General features: G+C 32.3%; 1 protein-coding gene and 1 non-coding gene across 2 annotated transcripts; one reads left to right on the forward strand and one right to left on the reverse strand.

The window, feature by feature from the left end:
* Nucleotides 1–15,204: 15,204 nt before the first annotated feature.
* LOC132058507 (probable membrane-associated kinase regulator 4) lies at nucleotides 15,205–16,965 on the reverse strand. Its single transcript, XM_059450987.1, has one exon. It carries the CDS (start codon nucleotides 16,731–16,733, stop codon nucleotides 15,390–15,392), a length of 1,344 nt encoding a protein of 447 aa, XP_059306970.1. The 5' UTR covers nucleotides 16,734–16,965; the 3' UTR covers nucleotides 15,205–15,389.
* A 1,589-nt stretch (nucleotides 16,966–18,554) lies between these two features.
* TRNAK-UUU (transfer RNA lysine (anticodon UUU)) lies at nucleotides 18,555–18,627 on the forward strand. Its single transcript has one exon. It is a non-coding gene; the product is annotated as a tRNA-Lys (tRNA).
* Nucleotides 18,628–22,445: the final 3,818 nt, after the last annotated feature.

Raw genomic sequence — 22,445 nt, forward strand, 5'->3', positions numbered from 1 at the left:
CGTCGAAAATATTGTAGGAAATGGCTTCGTGAAATGCCTAACTCTTAAACGGCGGAATAATTCATAGAATGGTAGCCAACAACACTCCTAATGCTCGTGGTAATGGGGCTGGTAAAAGCGGTTGCTAACACCGCTAATGGGGACAAGCTCGACTTTATGGTTTGACTCGAGAGGCGGTGAAGACCCCGATGACGTGGGCATAGGTATCAGTAATCTATACCGTTCTCTTAAGGCGTATCCGATTGACCGATTCAAGTTTGACTCTTCATTATAAAACTCGTGCTTTGTCCTCGACTATGGTAGAGAACCCAAACGGATTAGTTCCTCGATATTACTCCTAGGATCTATAATATTGCGTGGTGTGGTTAAGAATCGTGAGACTACTTCTGATTTGTTGGAAATAAGAATAGAGTACTTTGAGGTAGACTATAGGTGTAAATCCCTTATTCCATGCTTAGGCTCGTCTGGTTGTTGTGGGAGTCTGCGAGGACCATATGGTTATTGTTACCGCATTATATGAGTTTTGTTTGTGATATCTTACCACATAAAGAAGCACTAGTGATAATTCGAAAGTTTGAGGGTTAGCGAAAATCTTAGGCCATAAGCCTCATTCGAGGACGAATGATCTTAAGGGGGGGATAATGTAACACCCCGTAAATTTGGGTTAGGTGTAAATATGTGAAAATATAGTGTTAACATGATATTATATCTATATGAATCAATTCTTGGTGGATTCGGGTGGAGGATGGTCGTTTTGAAGTCAAACCAATTAGTGAAGTTCTTAAGGCCTCTTAAATTCGCCTAAGTTTTGGTAGGTACGCTCTTCTGGGCGATTTTCATGAAAATGTGTTGTGAATTTGGAAACACTTACTCAATGAAAGTTGTAGATATTTGAAATATATTTCCAACGGTAGGTCGCCCAGCCCAAACGGAGTTATGTACAAGAAGTTATGTCCATTTTACCGAACAACTGCGGAAGGCAGGCACACGCTGCCTTTTCGGGCGCGTGGGGGCGCGTGCAATGGACATGCGTCGCGCGCCGATCGCACAAAAACCCCTTCTCTGAATATTGACCTGCAGATGGTCGTTCGATCTCCATGCGTCGCGCGACCATCGCATAACGAGGCCGGTTTCGGGTCAAAAAGTCGGGTTACGCGTTTTAAGTTATATTTAAGCTTGGGATTTATTTCCCCAACAACCCTAGTCACGAAAAATCACCCTAAAGTCAATAATAACAAGTCCCAAGCCTCAAGAACCCTAAAAGGGTTGCAACATAACTCCTTCCAAAGTAATTCAAGCTAGGATTTGGGTATTCTTCATTAGAAAAGTGAGTTGTTAAACCTTGTTTAACAAATTAAGGTATGTCTCCTTTTTAAAAACCTTATTGTGATTTGTATGTCTCTTTAAAAAAAAAAAAATCCTTTTTAACTATAAAGGTGATTTGTATGCCTCTTTTGAACATCTTGTTTCTATCGGTTTACGAACTCTTTGGTTGTGATTTGTATGTCTCTCTTAAAATCACTTTTGAAACCATTGTTGGAAGTATTAATTTTTTTGAAGATTCTTTAATGAATGAAAAGAAAAGTAATTCTTCTCATGGTTCTTGAACTCCAATTCATGACTAAATGGTGGTTAATGTGTGTGAGGGGACAAACCCACATTAAACCTAGATCAGTAACAAACCCTATATATGTATATGATATTATGAATGTCTTCCTCTATAAGAGATGCTTAATAATGAAGGATAACGATTGGTAATGATATTGGAATTCTCTTGATGGATGATTTAACTAGTTACTTGAAAGGTTGTTGACTCATAAAAGTATGTTATTACGAATTGTGGAAATTGAAACTTGTTTAAAGAAGTGAAACGTTTTCAGGACATTCTTTGAAACGATTTATCTTTACGATATGGCATAACGAACCTTAATGGTAAATGGTGATGTGACTACCTTGAGATGAATTGTAATTCGACTTTTATGCTATGAACAACGTTGGTGTGCTTACGCCTAGCCATTCGGGAGGATGAATGGTCACCGAGGGTCTCATATTCCGGTGTGCTTATGCCTAGCCATTCGGGAGGATGGTGGTCACGCGAGATCTCGTAATCCGCGTGCTTATGCCTAGCCATTCGGGAGGATGAGTGGTCACCGAGCATCTCATATTCGGTGTGCTTACGCCTAGCCATTCGGGAGGATGAGTGGTCACCGAGGATTTCATATATCGGTGTGTTTATGCCTAGCCATTCGGGAGGATGAGTGGTCACCGAGGATTTTATAATCCGGTGTGGTGCGGCTGTGACAAGGGAACCCCATGGTGATCCCTCGATGTGATTGATTCTTGGGCTTTGTATTGGCATGTGTGACATTCTTATTCTCTTATGGAATTGTTGATGACTATCTTAATTGATCAATTTGAAAGGCATATTTGAAAGTTGTAACTTGACAAAAGACTTTATAATCGGTTTTATAATTCTTATTAAGATACACATGCGAATACTTGTTTTATATTGAGTAATGGTTTTGTAAACTCGTTTAACAAATGTTATTAAGAATCAAAAAGTGGAATGGTTTTTTTATGCCATCTTCTCGGAATCGATTTCTTTATGTATTATTATATTTTATTTTTATAATATTTGTTGTCCCCGAGACACTCGGAGTACCCGGTACTCGAAAGGCGTACCATTGTTGTTTTTGATGGTATGTTAGGTATCATTGAGGAGCGGGTTCGTGATACGCTTACGACTTAAGAGAACTTCTCGCTTCGAGACTATTCGGTGAGCCCACATGATTGTTCGTGGGGCACCATTCTATCTTTACTCTTCTTTTTGTTTCGGGCTGCGTCCCGATGATTTAGACATTCATCATTATCTTAGAAGCTCCATAGTATACGTTCTTGTGGGTAGTTGTTGAGTTATTGATTAACTCTCGGCACGTTATTACGTTTGACTAAGTATTTGGTGAATAAAGACTTCCGCTAATTTAATTTATATAATGATTTGTTGCGTTTCCTTTATAAAAAGCTGTTGGAGGCGAATGTTGAACCTTGGCGGGTTCAAGTGCTATTATTGTATCGTTGGTTCTTCCGATGTTGTTCATGACGTCGGATGCCGGGCCACTCTAGGGTGGGTTTTGGGGCGTGACACTTGCGTTTTGAAGTTATTCGGAAAAAAAAAATCAAACCAATTTTTTGAAAAGAGTATTCTGTTCTATCGGGATTTTAATTCGAAAAGATTTTCGAGTTTGGGATTCGTCGTGTTCGAGTATAGATTCGAGGCCTCGACACCCGTTCCACACCCAAAACAAGTAATTTTCCTCTACAACTTAGTTTGTATTTTTCATTCAGCTTTGTATTAATTCATGTTTAGATGAATGTTTGGCATGTCGAGTACCTACTTACCTTTGCTTTATTTGGTTTCTTATTTTCATTCCTCTGTATATCTATGTGTTTATATGTGTTAATTTCTGGTTTTAGTTCTTGTTTAGTTTCGGTCTGCTGTTTAGTTAGTAACTTAGTCTTTATTATGTTATTAGATTAGCCTTTCATGTTTTAGCTTAGGCTAGTTCCTATTAAGATGTTGCTTACTCTACTAGGTTTAGTTCATTCTCTTAATTGGTCTGTGTAGTTTAGTTACATGTTCATGTTTAATATGGTATGATTAAATGTTCATGATTAGTTGGATTAATGTTGATTTAGTGGAGTATAGGTCATCTGTGATTAGCATGTGATCTGCTTTTGTTGCTTGTTGAGTTAATCCGATGTGATACCATATGATTAGAAGAGGTCCTAACCTGATTTGAGATTAAGTTTAAAGTTTTATTAGTTCATTAATTACATATGGCATGTTTAACTGTGACAGGATTATGTCTGCCTCAAGGTTAGTTTAAAATAAGGTCTAAGCAATCTAAACTTAGCTTAATGCCATGTTGAATGTTCTTATGTATTAGTTGGATAAAAATGCTTAAATGGCTATGTGATAGTCTGATAAGCATATCCTAGGGTTCAGATTTAGATTGTCGAAAACAATCCCTTATTGACTCTATGTTGTTAAACATTGAATACAAATAGCATGCTTTGTCTCTTAATGTTCAAAACCGAGCCCTCTGTCATATTTGGTGGTTTAAAAATGAATACCTTCTCGGATGCTCAGCTATGCCTTCATATTAGCTGTCTATACTAAATTTCTATTCATGCGAGCCTGCTACGTGCTGATCTGATATATGCTAGGCAAATCCTTAGATTCTTTTGTTGATCAAATGTGACAAGTGCATTCTGTGTGGGATTCCTTCACAGGTCTGTTTACTCCGTTATCTATAGAGTGTTCTATGTATGCCTTCGTATGAATTTCTCTTGTTCCTTGGTTTAAAAAGTCAAGTTATCTAAAGCTACATCCCGGAAGCAGAACTTGTATATTGTTGCGTATTGATCCTGCCAATCGCTGGCTGGGCTTTGATTCTATTATTATCAACCTACATGATCTTTTGAACAACAAGAAATTTCAACACGTTGTCATATTACTCTTCTCTCAATCTGCTGGTTTTCTGCTTGATATACCGAGATATACAGGGTATATTCATCGCTGTACCCTCACAGGTGTACAGAGGTGAGTATATTCGGTATACTTAAGGTGTATCACTCCTACAACTTATTAATATGGATCAACATCACGTCAGTCTGGTCTCTCGGGCTGAATATTGTTTTTCTCTTCTTTCCGATCCAGTTAAGTGGCCCGTATGATTCTCTTTTTTTTTTTGGATTTTTCTTATTTTTTGGGCCCTAACTGTTTGCTGTTAAATATGACGCTGTCGCCCAGTAATTTGTTTGCTCAATGTGTATGCTTACTTATGATTAAATGAAAATTATTCATGCCTTAATACAAATGCTTAGACATATACTAATTCTTTTTTTTATTTTTGTGCATGACCGTCTCGCACCCGAGTCTGAGGAACTCGTCATCTTCCGCATTCGGTGTTGGGCCAAAGCCCAACGCAATCTGTCTTCTCGAGTCAGCCCAACCCGCAGCGTATAAAAGATTCTTGGGCCAAAGCCCATATGAAGGAAAATTTGTAGCAGTGCTTAAATGGGTTAAGCCCATTTAGTTATAGTTGCTCTTTTACTTATTTGTGTGCTTGATTTATATTATACAACTAACACTTTATCTTATTTTTGTTTCTCTTGACTTAGACGGATTCTGGCAGGGTTGTAGGAATTGTTCAAAACTTAAAATGAATTGTTTAAAACTTAGAATGAATTGACTTAGACGGATTCTGGCAGGGTTGTAAGATAAAGTAGAATTGTTTAAAACTTAGAATGAATTTAATATTAGTACCTACAACATTTTGGGCTACGCGAGATGATTTTCAAAAAAGGAAGTCGAAGGCCAAACAATAATCATACCTTTCTAATAAATCATGCTGATTTCAAAACACTCTAAAATAATGGACACCTGTATCATTTTTTTAGGCATCAAAATCCCTTCAGACTTCTGATGATTTCGTCATATTTAATATAAAGCCTTAAAATCTTGCTTATATTAATCTTCTAATGATCCTTCATTGTGTTAGTCGGTATAACTTATTTTTTCACAAATATTTACAAAACGACGCATACTTTCTTCAGTTTACCTATAATTAAACTCTTTTGTACAAATTATTATTTTTACAAGCTTTGTTTCTACTAATATTATTACCTTTACTTTAAACTTAGCAATATTTATAAGTTATTTTCAAAACATTTAGAATGTCATATTTACACTTAGCCTAACTAATTATAAGTCCGGTCGGATTAACCATTATTAATGGAACTTAGAGGATGCCTAATACCTTCCCTTTAAGTTAGTTGAACCCTTACCTTAATTTTGGTTTCGTGAGACTTTAAAATAAAATCAACTTTAGATAATTACTTTAATAACCTTAGGTGCCCTAATTCACCATAAATAATTAGGTGGCGACTCTTAACTTTAAATAAACCCGGAATTACCCGGATGTTGTAAACTATTTTGACTTTGGTTAAAATAGGGTATGACACACATGGCTTCTTTTTTTTTTTTAGGGAAGTCTGTATAACTTCAAAAGAATCATAACATACATGGCATATTAGTGGAGATCTAGTAACGATATACTAAAATAGTTATAGCTTCATACTCTGCATACAATCTAGCTAGTTTCATGAGTTTCTTATTGGAAAAGCTAAATGCCATGCATTTTGATGGTTACTATTGCTTCCATTTGTTCGAAAAGCAAATGTTCTTCCTCCTACTATAATATTGTAATTTGATTCAAGGTATATTGCTCAGACTCTTCAAAAATATTGACGGGTACGTGTTGGATCCTCCAAAAGTAGTGCATGTTCAATTTGGAGGATCTGACATGAGGTGACCACCTATTTTTGGAAAGTCCTAGAAATATAGGATTATAGTTGTTTAGGCACATGAATTTGTTGATGCTAAGATTAAAGCCATCCTTAAGCTCCGAGGGCTTAGTTCAAGCGGCAAAGGTTGAGGGACTTGTGACATAGGTCACGGTTTGAGCCTGTGCCATGCGAACTAGGCCTGTTATTTAAGTGGAGAATTGTAGAAAGGCGAGCCCATCATTTACCCGAGTATTGAAAGCTAGCTGTAGTAGGTCATAAGGGTGGGCTCAACAATTGCAGTCTGTCCTAAGGGCTGGCCCCAGACGAATTTCTCGACCATAAAATAAAAAAGATTCAAGCCCGCCTCAAAAATGCATTCAAGCACATTTTCTTACCTTTATGTTCAAGAAAATTTTGATTTGAGAGGAAATTGAAATGGGGATCAACTGAAAGAGCCAAAAGCTCCAAGACAAATTCCAAAAGCTATTGCCACATGGTCTGCACTCACTACCAATCTCTATATGTTGTCTCATATACTAACTTCTTTTCTCTTGTCTCCAGTTTTGGTGTACATTGCTTGGAGTCAGGAGCATGAGATAAAATATTGATATGACATAAAATTTGTGACTGGCAAATCTCCGCATCCAACTTCTAGTTTCCAAGATTGATAACTCTTTGACTTGATCTAACAATATCATCCTTTAGAGCTGGTGATGGATTAGTATAGTTGGAGAACCTTATATCTTAGAAACTAATACCAAAAGAAGCGCAGACGACTTAAATATGTGATGAGGGATTGTAAGTGGAAGAGTGGTCTTGCTGCCATGATCCTCTGAGATTCAACACTTTGTCGCTCCGATTAGAAGAAAAAAATGCCAAAAGAAGGGCAGACAACTTAAAATAGTTACAGGATATTGTAAGTGTCAGAATAACCTTGCTGCCACAATCCACTGAGATTTAGCTCTTTTGTCGCTCCTAGAATAAGATATTCTGGTTAAAGTGTTTAAAGGTTCTTTATTGAAAAAGTAATCTCATTCAGCAGTTGTATACTAAATGATTAAATTGCATGACTCAATACTTTCCTGGTTATAATGAAATACTACAAGATGAATATTAGTTTTTAGCGGGGGCGGCTCAAGACTATTTGTGGCCTAATGCCAAACTTCAACTAGAGACCTTATTTTTTTTCCTCAAAAATTATTTTTTCATACTATATATTTTGTATTTGAAGTCTATTTTTTTAATTTTTGAGATGCAATATTATAAATAAGTATTTTATAACTTTTCTCTTCTAATAATATAGTTAATATATTCAAATTTTCTTAAGATAATGTTGAATTTAAGTAAGATTTTATCAATTTTAATTTTGAAAAAAAAAATCGGGTAAGGTAATTGTTACAGTAATTGTTAAATTATTTTATAAGCAATATAATTTGGAAAAGAATCAAGTCTTTTTAATTTTACAGGCCCTTTAGATTTAATTTAATTTCTATTTTTTGATTTTTAAATATATAACTGGATTCATATTTTATAGTTGACATATTTAAATTTTAATAAATAATTACAAAGTAATAAATACCTACATAATAAAAATATCAGGTAAAATAAATTTTAGATGGAAAAAATATTCTTTTAACTCTTGAATATTTTATATTAAAAAAAAAAAAAAAAACATAGAACCCTATGGGTAAAAAACGGGGGGCCCAAAATTTTTGGTGCCTAAAGCTTGGGCTTTAGTTGCCTTGCCCAAAAGCCGGCCCTGGTTTTTAGATAATGCTAGTGCAGATATATTATCTTCAAGAAAATATTTCTTGCTTTATATCTCCCAAAATCTAGACATTACGCCACATGCTCCACTACTGATATCCTTTCTCCAGTTCAGAAGTACATGCACATTTATTCTTAGAGAATTTCAAAAACTTTTGAAAGAGAATGAACATTTCTAATAAACCACAAAATGAAGGGTCCAAACTGATTCTCAGTATAGTGTTACCGTTTCTTCTTTGAGAATGACCAATATAATATGAATGTAGACATTGTTCTACCTGTTTATTTGATGGTTCCCATTTGGATTATTATGTTCTTTATAGCCCAGATTTTAAGTACAATAATGGTCATGTAGTTCAAGCTGGACTTAAACGAACTTTTCACATGGTGTGATATTATTTGTTTTGGATCGACCCTGCACAATTTTTCACAAAAGCCTCACATCATTAAAAATATAGTAATTTTTTTTTTCTATTTTCCATGTGGGGCTTTGTTCATACACCCAACAATTCTTGTAGGCACTATTTCTCGATTGCATTATGCTAATATATGTTGCTCGGATACGGGTACTAATTTGGAGGTCAGATTCATTGTACATATATAAAACTTAGAATTCAGCGCTCCAAACGGAATATGGGTACAACCACACAGGTGGTGGGTTATGATTAAATAAAGGGAAAGTCACACAAATACAATTTTTTCAAATGTTAATTAAAAAGATTATAACTACTTTCAAAAAATTACATAAATACAACTTATTTAAAATTTTAACTTCTTAATTATAAAAATACAACTTTTTACATTCTTAAAATATTAATAATACTTAATTTTAGAAGTTACCACCATTAATGCATATCCACTTTTTATTTTCTCTTTCTTTCAAAATCATTAGAATGTAATTTTTCAAATAAACATAACAAAATCAACTTCAAATCCCATATTCCATCTACCGTTTTAAAAATACTTTTTTCCTTTCGTTTCCTCCCTTTTATTCTTCTTTTTTTTTTTAATTTCACTTGATGAGGATTCAATTATTTTTTTGTGACAAAGAAATTATTTGAATATATTAATATTAAGAAAAGTACATGAAAAGATATGGTATATGAAAATATGGTATAAGAAATGTACATGAAAATATACCTTAAAAATTATATGGTATATTCAAATTGGTCTATTTAACTGAAAAGATGATAACAAAATATTTGTGAATATAATAGTAGAAATTAGTATATTTAAGTTTGTATATTATATATAGTATATAATATAATAATATTACTTGTGCATATAGTATATAATATTACGATAGACCTAATATATGAATATATTACTCTATGTGCCAACCAATTGTACTCTACAATAACATATAAAATATACAATATATAGAAAGAATAACATAATTACTTATGGATTACCACTAAAATAGGATCTTAATTAATAATTGACACCCCATCCCATAAAACTTGGCTTCCTTTCTGCCATCACATATTAATTATTCAATTTTTTTTTCTCTCTTCCATGAAATAAGAAAATTAACTCAATTAAATTTATATTTGTATATATTTAATATAATAAACAATATATGCCTAATATATACAATAATGTATGTGGTCAAATATATATATAATACTTTTTGTTTACTATACATAAGAAATTATTTTATATATAGTATATACTAGTTAATATACATAAAAAATAATATTATATAGAGGATATAATAGTGAAATATACGTAATATATAAGTACAAGAATATGTATACTTGTTCAAGGAATTGTATATACATATTCAAGGAATTGTATAATATATATCATATTAGTATACTATTTTATAGATTAAAATGCTCGCTGAGTATATTGGGATGTTTAGAAAAGTAATTAATGTGTTCTGATATGTATTTAATTTGGTCATCACTAATATAGGAAACTCATTATTAGCCTTTTATTCATATCAACATTTTTTTTAATTTATGGTATAAAATCATACATATACCCTAAATATAGAGTATATATTGTAGATTATGTAATTTAATTAATAGTTGTAGATTACGAAATATTTTACTTATTTACTTGTATTTATGTAACTTCCCCTTAAATAAATTTGGTTGGTTTATGCAAATGTTTATTTTTGGGTGATTTGCATGATTGACCTTCAAAGGCACTGGTCTTTAATTTTTGTCCTTCAAATTGGTGGTCTTTAATTTTTGCCCTTCGCCTAATACCCTGAGGTCCTGCGTTCAAATCCCGACTCAATCAAAAAAAAAATGCAAGGAAGAGTTTCGTAGCAAAATTAGGCCTTAAGGCAAAATTTTGCAAAATTTCAACTGAATTAAAAAATAAAATTAAAAATTAAAAAAAATAAAAACTGCCTTAATGCAAACCTCTACCTTAGGGTAGAGTTTTGCCTTCAAGTATAAGTACCTGATCAGGTAGAGTTTGCAGTCAAACTCTGCCTGGTGAATCAATACTCTACCTTGTGATTTTTTTTTTAAATTGTTTGACTAAGCGGGGATTCGAACCCGGAACCAAGAAGCTTTTAGCGAAGGAAAAAAATTAAAGACCGGTGCCTTTGAAGGGCATTCCGCACAAAAAAAGTTTATTTTTTAGGTCACCATTTAGATTTTGTCCTTATTTTTAAAAGTTGTGCAAATATAGCCCTTGAGATTTATCCTTCCGGACAACATTAGACTCGAGTAGACTATTTGCTCATGTGTTAATCAATTTCACAGAGCTACAGACAAACATTCGACTGCCACCTAGTGGTTGCAATAACTTTTAAAATTTAATTAGACCGTGGTTTAACGTTTTCTCATAAGATTTTCAATTTGCTCAAGAGAGATTTTTAGATTGTGGTCTAAAAGGTCTATAAGTTATGAGGATAAAAAGGGCTATTTACTAAATATTTACTCCAGAAAGAGACAACAATTGAAATTTTACAATAAATGTACAATAACAACATTCTATTTAACAATATTTACGACAAGAAACTGTTTAAATTTTTTGAAAAATAACTTATATATGTTGTCAACTATAATTAACTTGATTTTTATTTAATTAAATGCCCATTGATTATTGAGTAATTATGACTTTTTTATCAATTAGTTAGTCATAGTTTTTCTAGTTACTACTCAACTTCATTGGAGGTGCTGGAACATGGCTTGCATTTTTTGGTAGGATCCGACACAAATACAATTGCATTTTTATAGGATCTGAACAACATAAATGCTAGTATAATCTACGTTTCCTGCCAGCAAATTATTCCGAATTTCCAAATTAAAGAATTGATACAAAAAATATAGCAAAAATAGTTATGAAACTTATGACTTATAATTGATTAGTAAACAAGGAAGGCAGGAGGAAATGAATGTATCCTTTTGTGTGTCTCAGGGACCCTAATCCTCTGAAAATGTTATGTTTTGCTTTGAATTAATCAGAGGGATTTCAAGGAATCTCTGGTAATTAATATGCTAATGTTGCTCTGTCCAACTTAACTCCAAAAATGGATTGATTAGAATGACTATTATTTTCAAAAGGAAATTGTCTCGAAAATCCTACAATTTCTTAGAATTCATGCAGGTTAAGTGAAAATACTCAGTAGATATGTATGTTGTATACTTTTGGCGTATACAATTTAATAGTTATATTTTAATGGTATATAACAGTGTGATTCAACTATGCTTACTCTTGTATACCATTAAGATATACAAAATGTGAATTGTATACCCCGAATATATACAACGTACATAATTGTTGTAGTGTAATTTTTTAAAAGGAGAATTTTGTAAAATGAGTTCAGGTGGGTAAATATGAATTGTATACCCCGATCATATACAATGTACATAATTCTCTGTGATATACTTGTTGTTCCTTAAACTTTTAGAAATTCATGGAATCCAAGCTTTCCTTAAGTATTGATTTGTCAATATCAAAAAAATAGGGACACAGCACATGTAATTTAAGTTTGTTTGTGCATGAAATTTCATATGAGCTTCTTTCAATAGGTTAGTGAAGACATCTCATGAACATTGATCAATACCTTTCAATCTTTTGTTTCTCTTACTTTTTCTTTTTATCTTCTTTTTTTAAGTTTGGATTTTCTAATAATTTCGTCTACGTGAGTTTGATTACATTATCTGTTCCAAATTCGGACAAGTAAAAAGGTTATAGTATGTTTACAACCAAGGTCTAGTCAATTTAGTATAATTATTCCTCACAGCAGTTCAGAGTACGCGGGGATAGGGACTGGACTAGCTAGGGGGTGCGGGGGTTCATCCTACCTCTTCATCGAAAAATTATAATGTATATATAAAGTTAAAATTATTTCTTTATTTTAGTAGATGTGGAATCTCTTTGGCTTCTTCATGTGTTTACTTCTTTATATTTTTAAGTCCTTTAGTGAAAATTTTGACTCTGTCATTACAACAAGACATGCACATAAATTGAAATGAGCTTAAATAAAACGACAAGAACAGTAGTAATTTAGGTAACTTATCACTACAAAAAAAGGGATAATTTGCGGAGGTTGAAAGTTGTAATTCGCGGAGGTTTTAGTCTCCTCTAGCAACTAGCGGGGGCTACAATCTCCGCGAATTATAACTTTCAACCTTTGCAAATTACCTATTTTTTGTAGTGTATTATGTAATTTATGTAATTTACTTGGTTTAAGGCATGAAAATAATTATTATTGTAGTTGGTCTTGTAACCATTCAAGTCCAAACTTAAAACCTTGCTTAAGTTAGTATTTGTTGCGGATGCATGCTCCCATGGGAAATGATGATGCCCAGAGGTGATTGTCTAGGTCAGATATATAATAGAGATTGGTAATGGGAAAAAGGCTTGTAATTAATATAGAAATTGTGATATCAAAACAAATTCCATAACAGAAAACTAAAATGAAAAGAATAAACAGAGCAAGAAAAAAAAAAAAAAAAGAAAATGAAGCATAAAGGAGGAAGTGGCGAGAGTTAGGGGACAAAGCTCTAGCTTTGCAGAGAAAGAACCAAAAAATATTTTGATTATTCAACAAATGATAGTGAGAAAGAATTATGAAATTAGGGAAACAACTAAAAAAAATGCTTCTGACTTTTTTTTTTAATTTGAGAATTTCCAATGAGCTTTTCAGTATAGGAAAGGAATTATAAAGTAATTTTACTTCCAATTTGGGAAAGTTTTCTAGCTTATGCCTTGAATATTTACCCAAAAGGTTTGGACTTACGCTTAAGGGGTGACGTCTAAAAGGTTGGATCTAACGTTATGTTTCACGATATTTACGCTCCACCAATTTGATTCATTGCATTTTTAACTCATCTTTTTATCGGGGCTCATTTAAAAAGGGACTTTGAAATTACCTCAGAGTATGTATTTATTTGAAATTGAGACGTGGTAATTATTGTTATTGTTATGTAACCATTCAAATATTAAAAAGAATTTGCTTAAGCCAATATTTGTTGGGGATGCTTTCATAAGAAATGATGATGCCCAAAGGTGATTGTCTAGACTAGGTTATATAATAGAGAGATTGGTAAAAGAAAAAGGACTTGTAATAATGATCATCTTAAAATGTGCATATCTCAATAGCCTTGCAGGACAACCAATCTTACCTATTAAGAGTCTCTCAGATAGTCAAGTCAGTGAGCATGATATAATGAAGATCTTTGGATTATGTATGTCATTATCAAGTGGTCCCCCACCCTCTTTGTTCGTTTACTACATTACCCTTATAGCTTTTATATACTATTAATAAAAATAAATTAAATTTTCAAATATTAAATTACCTAAACTACATGCATGTAGCATTCATAGTAGTTAAGATTAGTAGTATGGAAATAAGACATGTAGCCTGCTGCATGTTATGTTAAAGGCGTGCGAGAGACTACATTAGGGCCCAATTCGTAAGGCCATTCTTGTCAAAGGTGAATTTTTTTTTTTATGTATATCTTAATTTACACCCTTTGTATATATGAGCTAAATCACGCTCATATTGAATTTCTTGTCGAAGGTGAGTTAATTGACACCCTTTGTATATATATATGTACTATATTGAATTCCCTTGACACCGTACATATATGATTTTTTATATTTTAGGTATAAAGTAACTGAAAATCATACTTCTATAAATTGACATTGTAAAAATTATTTATATTATTAGTACAAGTTAGATCCATAATGACACACCACTTTCAAGTGTCTCCTTGTTTTATAACCCTTTACATTTTTTTGACTTAAAATCTTTTTCAAAATTTCCTGTAAAGGACCTGAATACTTTTTGATAATACTCTGAACAAAACTTTTATATTGTAAAAAGAAAAATAACAGCTTTCACTTTTTCTTTAGTGAAAGTTGAGAGATTCCTCACTTCTATAGTAAAAAATGTACATAGTACACCTTACTATTGGCAGAGTCCATAGCACTTGAATGATTAATGAAACAAGTGAGAAAAAGTGGAGCAGAATCTAGTTGTGGGAAAAGGCTGTCTGTAAAAAAGCCACTGTCTACTAAAAAAGAAAGATGTAGTTTCTATAGTACCCTTTACTAACAGAAAGTTTATTCACTTCTTATAAAGGTTTCCATCATCTTAGTGAGTGCAAAAAGGTCCATTTCCTCCTCTTTTATTTTTAATAGCAGGCGTTTGGGCATGAATTTGGTAATAGTTGAGGAAAAAAAAATAGTTGAAGTTCAGTTGAAAAAAAATAGTATTTGAAAGTTGAGTTTATGTTTGGACATGCATTTCATTTGAATAAACGTTGAAGTTTTATGAGGGAAAAGTTTATTTGCTTGAAAAGGCGGTTAGAACCAGTTTTTCAACGTTGAAAACCTATAACTTCAAGTTGAAGTGAAAATTAACTGCAATGTATAACCAAACAATTATTTGGAAAAAAAAAAAATGAAAAAAACAAAGAATTTGCATGTCCAAACAGGCAAAATTCTCACTAAGCCTTAAAGCATGGATGTTAATGGACAAATACAAAAAAAATTCCTAACTAACTATATTTTGCTCAAGATATAATTAAGTTAATAAAGATGTAGTTTCTTTCACCGATTAAGTTCTTAGATGATGTGGTAACACAATTCAACATAATTCAAAATTAGAGAGAATAACAGAAGGAAAAAATTACATTGACTCATGGAAGTATACACACTAGAACAATGAATTAATTACATATAATCTAGTAAACTCAAGAAAGAAAACAGTTTAACAGATTCATCCTCCAAAACTCTCTCTTTTTGAATTTTTTTTTGTAGTGTCCTTTGACAGTAACAAAAAAAGAAAACTTTCTTCAAAATCTACAAAGATCTGGTCTTGCTTGAATCTCAGTGGCTGCAATCTTGGAAATAGACAATGAATTAATCCCAGCTTCATTCATTTTCCTTTTTGGATTGCAAAGCTCTTGTGACTTCTTACAATGTGCAATGGCTGCCTCAATTGACCCTTCAATCTCTGTAGTTGCACTACTACTTCTCTTGAGAAAATTCAACTCATAAAATCCATTAGAATTCAATGAAAATGATGATGAAGATGAAGTAGAAGAAGAACCATTAGATGAAGAAGATGACAAACATTTTGTTGGTGAATGCTTCTTAATTGCTGCTGAAAATGACCTTCTATGACTATTAGCATTATTGTCTTCATCAATGTCTCTTATCACACTTGCTAATGTTGGTGAAGTTTGTGTACATTTTCCAATATGGCCAAAAGGGATTTTTTTACATACCTTAATGTACTTATTTGGACAGTCTTTAGTAGCATTAGAAACTTCTTGATCTGAACAAGTAGACTTGTTGAACATAGACTTGAGATTTAGATATGCCTTTGAAGTTGTAGCCTTTAGTTTTTGGCTGATTAAAGATTGCTTCACTAACTTAATCTTCTTGGACCAAGATTTGATCTTTGTGGGGTTGTCTTTAAAAAATGTGCTGAATTCATTGGACCATTCAAAGAAATACTCATCTGGATTGAGTTCACAACTCACTCTACAAGACTCTGATGGAGAAATGTTGCAAGATTCATATGGGGTGCTAGTATTAGTACTACTAATCAAGTTCTTGGTACTAATGCTAAATCTTTCTTCTTCTACTTCATAAGGTTCAATCTTTGATGGGGAAATGTTGCAAGATTCAAATGGGGTTCTACTATTTATCAAGTTCTTGGTACTAAGGCTAAACCTTTCTTCTTGTTGTTCTTCTACAACTTGAAAAGATTCTATCTTTGAGGTTTTTTGGTTGCTAGATTCCAATGGGGTTCTAGGATAAGTCAAGTTGTTGGTACTAATGCTAATTTTTTTTTCTTGTTGTTCTTGTACTAGTTGAAAAGGTTCAATCTTTGAGGTTTGAAGGAGTTTTTGGACCATTTCTAACCTTGGAGGGAGGTGAAGAGGGAGTAGTTTGCCTCTATAGAAAAGTTCATCAGCTGGTGAAGTAGTTGTTGTTGTTGTTGTATCTTTGTCATTAATGGAAACAGAAGACATTTGGAACTCAAATTCTCTACTTATTTGTGGAGAAGAAGAAGAAGAAGAAGAGGAGGTAACTTCCATATCTATGTAGTCTTCTTCTTCTTCTTCTTCATTTGATGAATTCTTGATTAAAGATGATGAGAATGAAGGTGGAGCAATTTTTGTGGCCATTTAATGTAAAGCAAAAGACAGGAGTCTTGTTTATATTTGCACTGTTTTCTGAGTGTGTGGGAGTGTGAAGATGCTTATGGGGAGCTGAGCAAATGTGAGAGGGAAGAGCAGAGGTACTTTAAAGTGAGAGATGATGCCAAGACAGAAAAGCATATAAAAATTTGTAGCAAATGTGAGTAAACTTTTTTTAATCTTTTTAATAACCGTGGTGTTCGAATCAGCTTTTGCTTGCATTAACTATTTTATTGGGGATTTGCTACTTCCACCTAATATGGTATTAGATAATTTTACTAGCTAAGGCTGCTTATAGCTTGTTCAGTCAAGCTTCTACGAGCGAAATGTGCTTAATTTTCCATTTAAAAAAACACTTATAGAGAATGAAGGTATTTGGTCAATCTTTTGATGAAGAAATAAGTGGCTTTGTGTAGTAATATAAGTTGTTTTTTTAAACTTTTAAGTAGAAGTTTGTTTTCGGCAAAAAAAAAGTAGCTTCTACAAACAAAAAAAAATATTAGATGTTTTTTAGGACAAGATTGTCATAACAAAAATTCATTTTAACCAGATTAATTAGTAGTAATTTCCTTTTCCCTAATTTTATTACACTTACTTTTTGAAAATATTGCCAAACACAAATTACTAAGAAAGTCACTTTTCAAATGATTTAGCTAAATAGAGATTATTAATCTCTCAAACTACTTTAAAACATTATATATAATTAAGAATTAGATAAATATTAGGATTTTTCTTTTCTTTAAAATTAGAGGTGGAAAAAGAACTTTTTGAATGCCTCTGAATCTGATATACATCCAAGTATAACAATGTCCCACTCCCTTTCCCAAAGAAAAAGAAAGAAAAGTTTATTTGACTTATAAATAGTTATATTTGGCTATTTATTCTATCTATGTTCCATACTATGATTGCTGGTTCACTTCATTTACTCTATGGTCAAATTTCTACTTATTCACAAGTGACAAATACTACTAGAATTTCTTCTTCTTCTTCCTTTTTTTTTTTATATTTGCTTTTTACTCTCAATGACCAAAGGTTAACAAGCACCTTATAACTTAAATTTGATGCATTGAATCTGAAATATATGTTAAAGAAATAATTAAAGGCCTCAGAGAAAAACAAATTTAAAATTGATAGGCAAAAGACATGGATGGAAACTAAGCAGAATACTTAAAAAGGAAACAATAAAAGTAAAAAAAAAAAACACAAAAAATAGGACCAACGCATGAAACTAGTGAAGCCATTTTTCTTGAATTTTTTTCAATAATTGCAAATATTAGTTCAAATGTGAATGTTTACAAATACTAAACTTCAGTACTAGAACTTGAAACGAAGTCTTGAAAGGTTGAAATAACGGTTTGAAGGTGTATTTCAAATGAAATGCTCGTGCCCACACACAAATCTATAAGTTTCACAAATTTTATTCTGAATGAAGTTCATGTTAAAAAGCATTTCAACTTCCACATTTTTTTTCCAACTTCAACTTGAAATACCTTTTTTCCCAACTTCAACTCAAATACAGAACTCATCCAAATGCCTAAGTCTACTTTATCAAAATACATATAAAATCTTCGCTACGGTAAGTCATAAGTTTAAGTCACGTGCAGGAAGGAAACACTTCTTATCATCATGAATATATCGAGGTTTAAATGTGGAAAATAATGTAAATTTTCACATAACTTACTATATGTATTGTTTAATATCACCAATCAAATGCTACTTAAGATTATGCATGAAATATTTTCTTATAATAGTGAATCAGACACTGCTAATTTTGAGGATAACTAACATAAATAGTCACCCAATCATCCAGCCGTCTTAGCTCAGCTGGTAGAGCGCATGGCTTTTAACCATGTGGTCGTGGGTTCGAGTCCCACAGACGGCGTTTTTAAAAAAATGGGTAAATGGTCATTTTTAGGCTATGAGAAATTAGTCATCAATTTAAAAGTAATTTAATATTGGTCAACTTTATAAAAAGTTGGATAAAACTACTCCTGACCTAAATACATAATTTGAAACTTATAACGAGTTGAATTTCATATAGGGGTGTTCAAATAAGATCGAAAAATCGATCAGTAAATTGAGTTAAACCGACTTAATGAATCGAAACCCCCTCGGTTTTGTGTGTGTATGTATATATATTTTGCATATTAATTAAAAAAAAGCTTAATGCATATACGATTTCTTGAACTTGCACCTTTTTTCCATTTTGTAGCATTTAAGTGTTGTTACTATTGTTAACGAATTCTCCTCACCTTTTTTTTCATTTGGCACCTCAACTAAGTGTTGTTCCTATTGAACTCCTGAACTCGTTCTTAAGTGTATCTATCAAACACAATCCGACTTACACAATATTCCATCTTCAATGTAGCAACATGCAAATACATATTCTAATTTAACTGTCATCTTTTAGTTAAGATTAGCAGCAATTGAGAGGGAAAAAAAGAGTAGCTCTTAATTAAGCTGGCAGTGGAAGAGCAGAACCAGAAGAAACCAACACATCTATGACCTTAAGAATAGCTTACCACATGTTTGAAATATTCTCTACCTTCATTTCCCCAATTTAATTTTTGCTTCTAATAAAAATCATATTTAGGGGGTTTGATAGACACACTTGAGGACGAGTTCAGAGGTTCAATAAGAACAACACTTAGTTGAGGTGCCAAAATGGAAAAAAAAAAAAAAAAGAGGCAAGTTTAGGGTGGTGTATATGCATTAAGCCTTAAAAAATTTATCTATCTTCTTTATTTCAAATCTAATACGAATTCAAATAATTAGAAAGAAAAGTCTTTTCTTGGGTGGTGTTCTTATTCTGTTTCCCCCACTTTTTTAGGGGAATGAAGTTAAGAGATTTTTTTTTTTTTTTTGACAAAGAGATAATGAGATAAATTTGTGTAGTATTTGTTTGCGTTTTCGATTATGTCTCTGCTGTCGGGAGAGAGAATAAAAACAAAATGGTCCCATAAGTGTAGGATTAGGTTTAAATATTTGATCTAATTTGGAGTTAATAGTCCCTCAAGCCTGGGATGATATCTAATTAATTACGATCCAGTAATATAAGGTTTACAACAAAACCTTTGTGCGTAACTTGAAGTTTTTAAACAAAAGAAGAGTCCTTAAAAGAAAAATGATAGGGAATGAATGTTTTAGCATTGATGTGAATGTGATAATGTTTTCACCATAATTGTTGTATCTCTTTTTCTTTTTTTGCACCTCACTTGTATCAATTTCTTTGCATTATAAAATACTTCCTTAAACCCGCAAAATCCGAACCAGCCCAACAAAATCGAAACCGTTTGAATTTGTATTATAATGTTTTGGTTTAGTTTGAATATCCAAAAAACCCGATTTAATTGGTTTGGTTTTCACCAAAAACCAAGTCAAACCGGACCCTGAACACCTCTAAATTTCCATAAACAGTCAAACCTCTCTATAACAACATCGTTGGGTCCGAAATTTTTCAGCTGTTATAGAGAATTGTTGTTATACACCTATAACAGCATTGCCATTTAAATAATACTTCGCTGTTGTAGGCAAAAAAGATGCATAAAATCTAATTTTTATTTTTATTTGTCAAATTCTATGCCTAATCACACTTTGTGTAATGAAGGAAAATCGTTTAATGATGAAAAGATATATATTCATATGATATTTTTGGTCATAAATAATGTATTGAATGATCAAATATTTGGTCAAAACTCTACACTTATTATTGGTAATCATATATATTCTATTTTTATAAAGATGGTTAATTATTATATTACCAAAAAAAAGAAGATAGTTGTTATACGAGGGTAATTTTACAAAGAGTGTACTGTTATAAAGTTGGCAGTTGCTATTATAGGTGAAATGCTGTTATAGAGAAGTAAAATATAACATAAAAAATCGGTTCCAAAAAAATTTGATTGTTATAGAGAGGTGCAGTTATATGCGGATGCGTTATATAGAGGTTTGACTGTATTGTTAAGGTTTCAAACCTAGCAAATCTTCGCACTTAATTTGTGAAAAGTTTGAACTCCATTAATCATTCTTAGATTCAAATTCTATGAATCATTCGTGGGGGTATGAATTCAAAAATGCTTTCCTTGATTTCATGGTTCTACAACTAAGAATTCAAAATTCTGTCCTTGAGTTCGAACTCAAGGTTTCATGATTTTACATTTGAGAATTCGAGAATTTTATCCATGAGTTCGAACTCAGCACAGTACTTGTCAAAAAGAGAAATAAGGTAAAAGTTCTTGAGTTCATGATTTTACAGTTGAGAATTTCAAGAATTCGATTCTTTATTTCGAACTCTAGCACATTATACTGGTATTTCACTTATCAAAAATTCGAACTCCGATAGTGATGGTCCTAGAACTGGAATTTAAGCTAAATGAGTTAGGGCCTTTCCTCTCCTCATAAAGTAAATTAGAAAATAAGAAATTATATTTTTAATATCAATTAGTTGGGACTTTGGTTAGTTTGGTACCTTTACTTTAGATTAAATCTATGCTATGAGTTTTTTGTTAATATTATCAGAAATTTATATGCTAATAGATAAATGTAAAAGAAATTTAGTGCTGGGAAAATTAAAATTTCACAATCTTAAATTACAACGGACTTAATTGAGTGATATGAACCGTGTGAGAATGTAAATCTAACTAGTTTGTGATTGAGGTTAGTTATTATCATTTTTAAATTTTATAAAGGTAAATTTATCAAAAGTTATACACTAGGGTGTGTCCGGTATGGAGGAAACATTTTCAGAAAATGTTATCCAATTTTCTCATTTTCTATTGGTCAAAATTTTTGAAAATATTTGTTTTAAGAAAACAAGTTCTTAGAGAGAGAGAGAAAGAGAGAGAGAGAGAGAGAGAGAGAGAGAGAGAGAGAGAAGAGAGAGAGAGAGAGAGAGAGAGAGAGAGAGAGAGAGAGAGAGAGAGAAAGAGAAGAAAAAAAAAACAAGTTCCACAAATGGCATTCCGCATTGATCATATCCTCCCCACCCTCCATCCCACTTCATCTTCAACCCCACCCGCGTAGCCCCCATCCCACCACCCCGCCCTATCTCTTATAGTATTTGTTCAGATTATATACGAATACTTTTAGAATTATATTTTTTACTTACATACAGAACACAAGAAAATAATTAAAAAATCCGCTTATTTTTCTTGAAAAACATTTTTCTGCGTACCGAACGTACCCTAAAAGTTTGAATGAGCAAAAGGGTCTTATATTGGATTTGTAGTTTGCACTTGTGTCCAAAAGAACATAGCTTTAATAAGTGCCAGTGTCTGCAGAACCCACAACCCCAATGCAGCAAAACTTGATTAAACAAACAATTTTATGCAGTGGATATAAAAGAAATAGCCCATTCCTCAACACTTGGTTTTTAGCACCTTCAAAAAAATTGAATTCTGTTATAGGATTTGAATATCTTCTTCTCTGCTCCTATTTCACATTGTCCCATTGACTTGGTCAAAGTAGTGATGGGGCATCTTTTTCAAAAAAATATAAAAAATAAAAACCTTTTATTTTTTTACTTTAACTGTTTTTGAGATGTCAACTTTTAAGACTTCTAACCCTACTCATTGCCATAGAGTACAATGTCCTGCCTTTCCAATTTTTGGAAATGTTGAATTCAAACATATAAAAATGGTATAGCTTCCAATGCTCGAGGTCCTTGTTTTTATCCCCTTTGTAACTTCATACACACACCCC

Source organism: Lycium ferocissimum, chromosome 5, assembly GCF_029784015.1.
Source record: "Lycium ferocissimum isolate CSIRO_LF1 chromosome 5, AGI_CSIRO_Lferr_CH_V1, whole genome shotgun sequence".
Classification (NCBI taxonomy): Eukaryota; Viridiplantae; Streptophyta; class Magnoliopsida; order Solanales; family Solanaceae; genus Lycium; species Lycium ferocissimum.

Excerpts from the sequence above, each read along its gene's own strand:
- LOC132058507 (XM_059450987.1), bottom strand. The coding sequence starts at position 16,733 with ATGGCCACAAAAATTGCTCCACCTTCATTCTCATCATCTTTAATCAAG.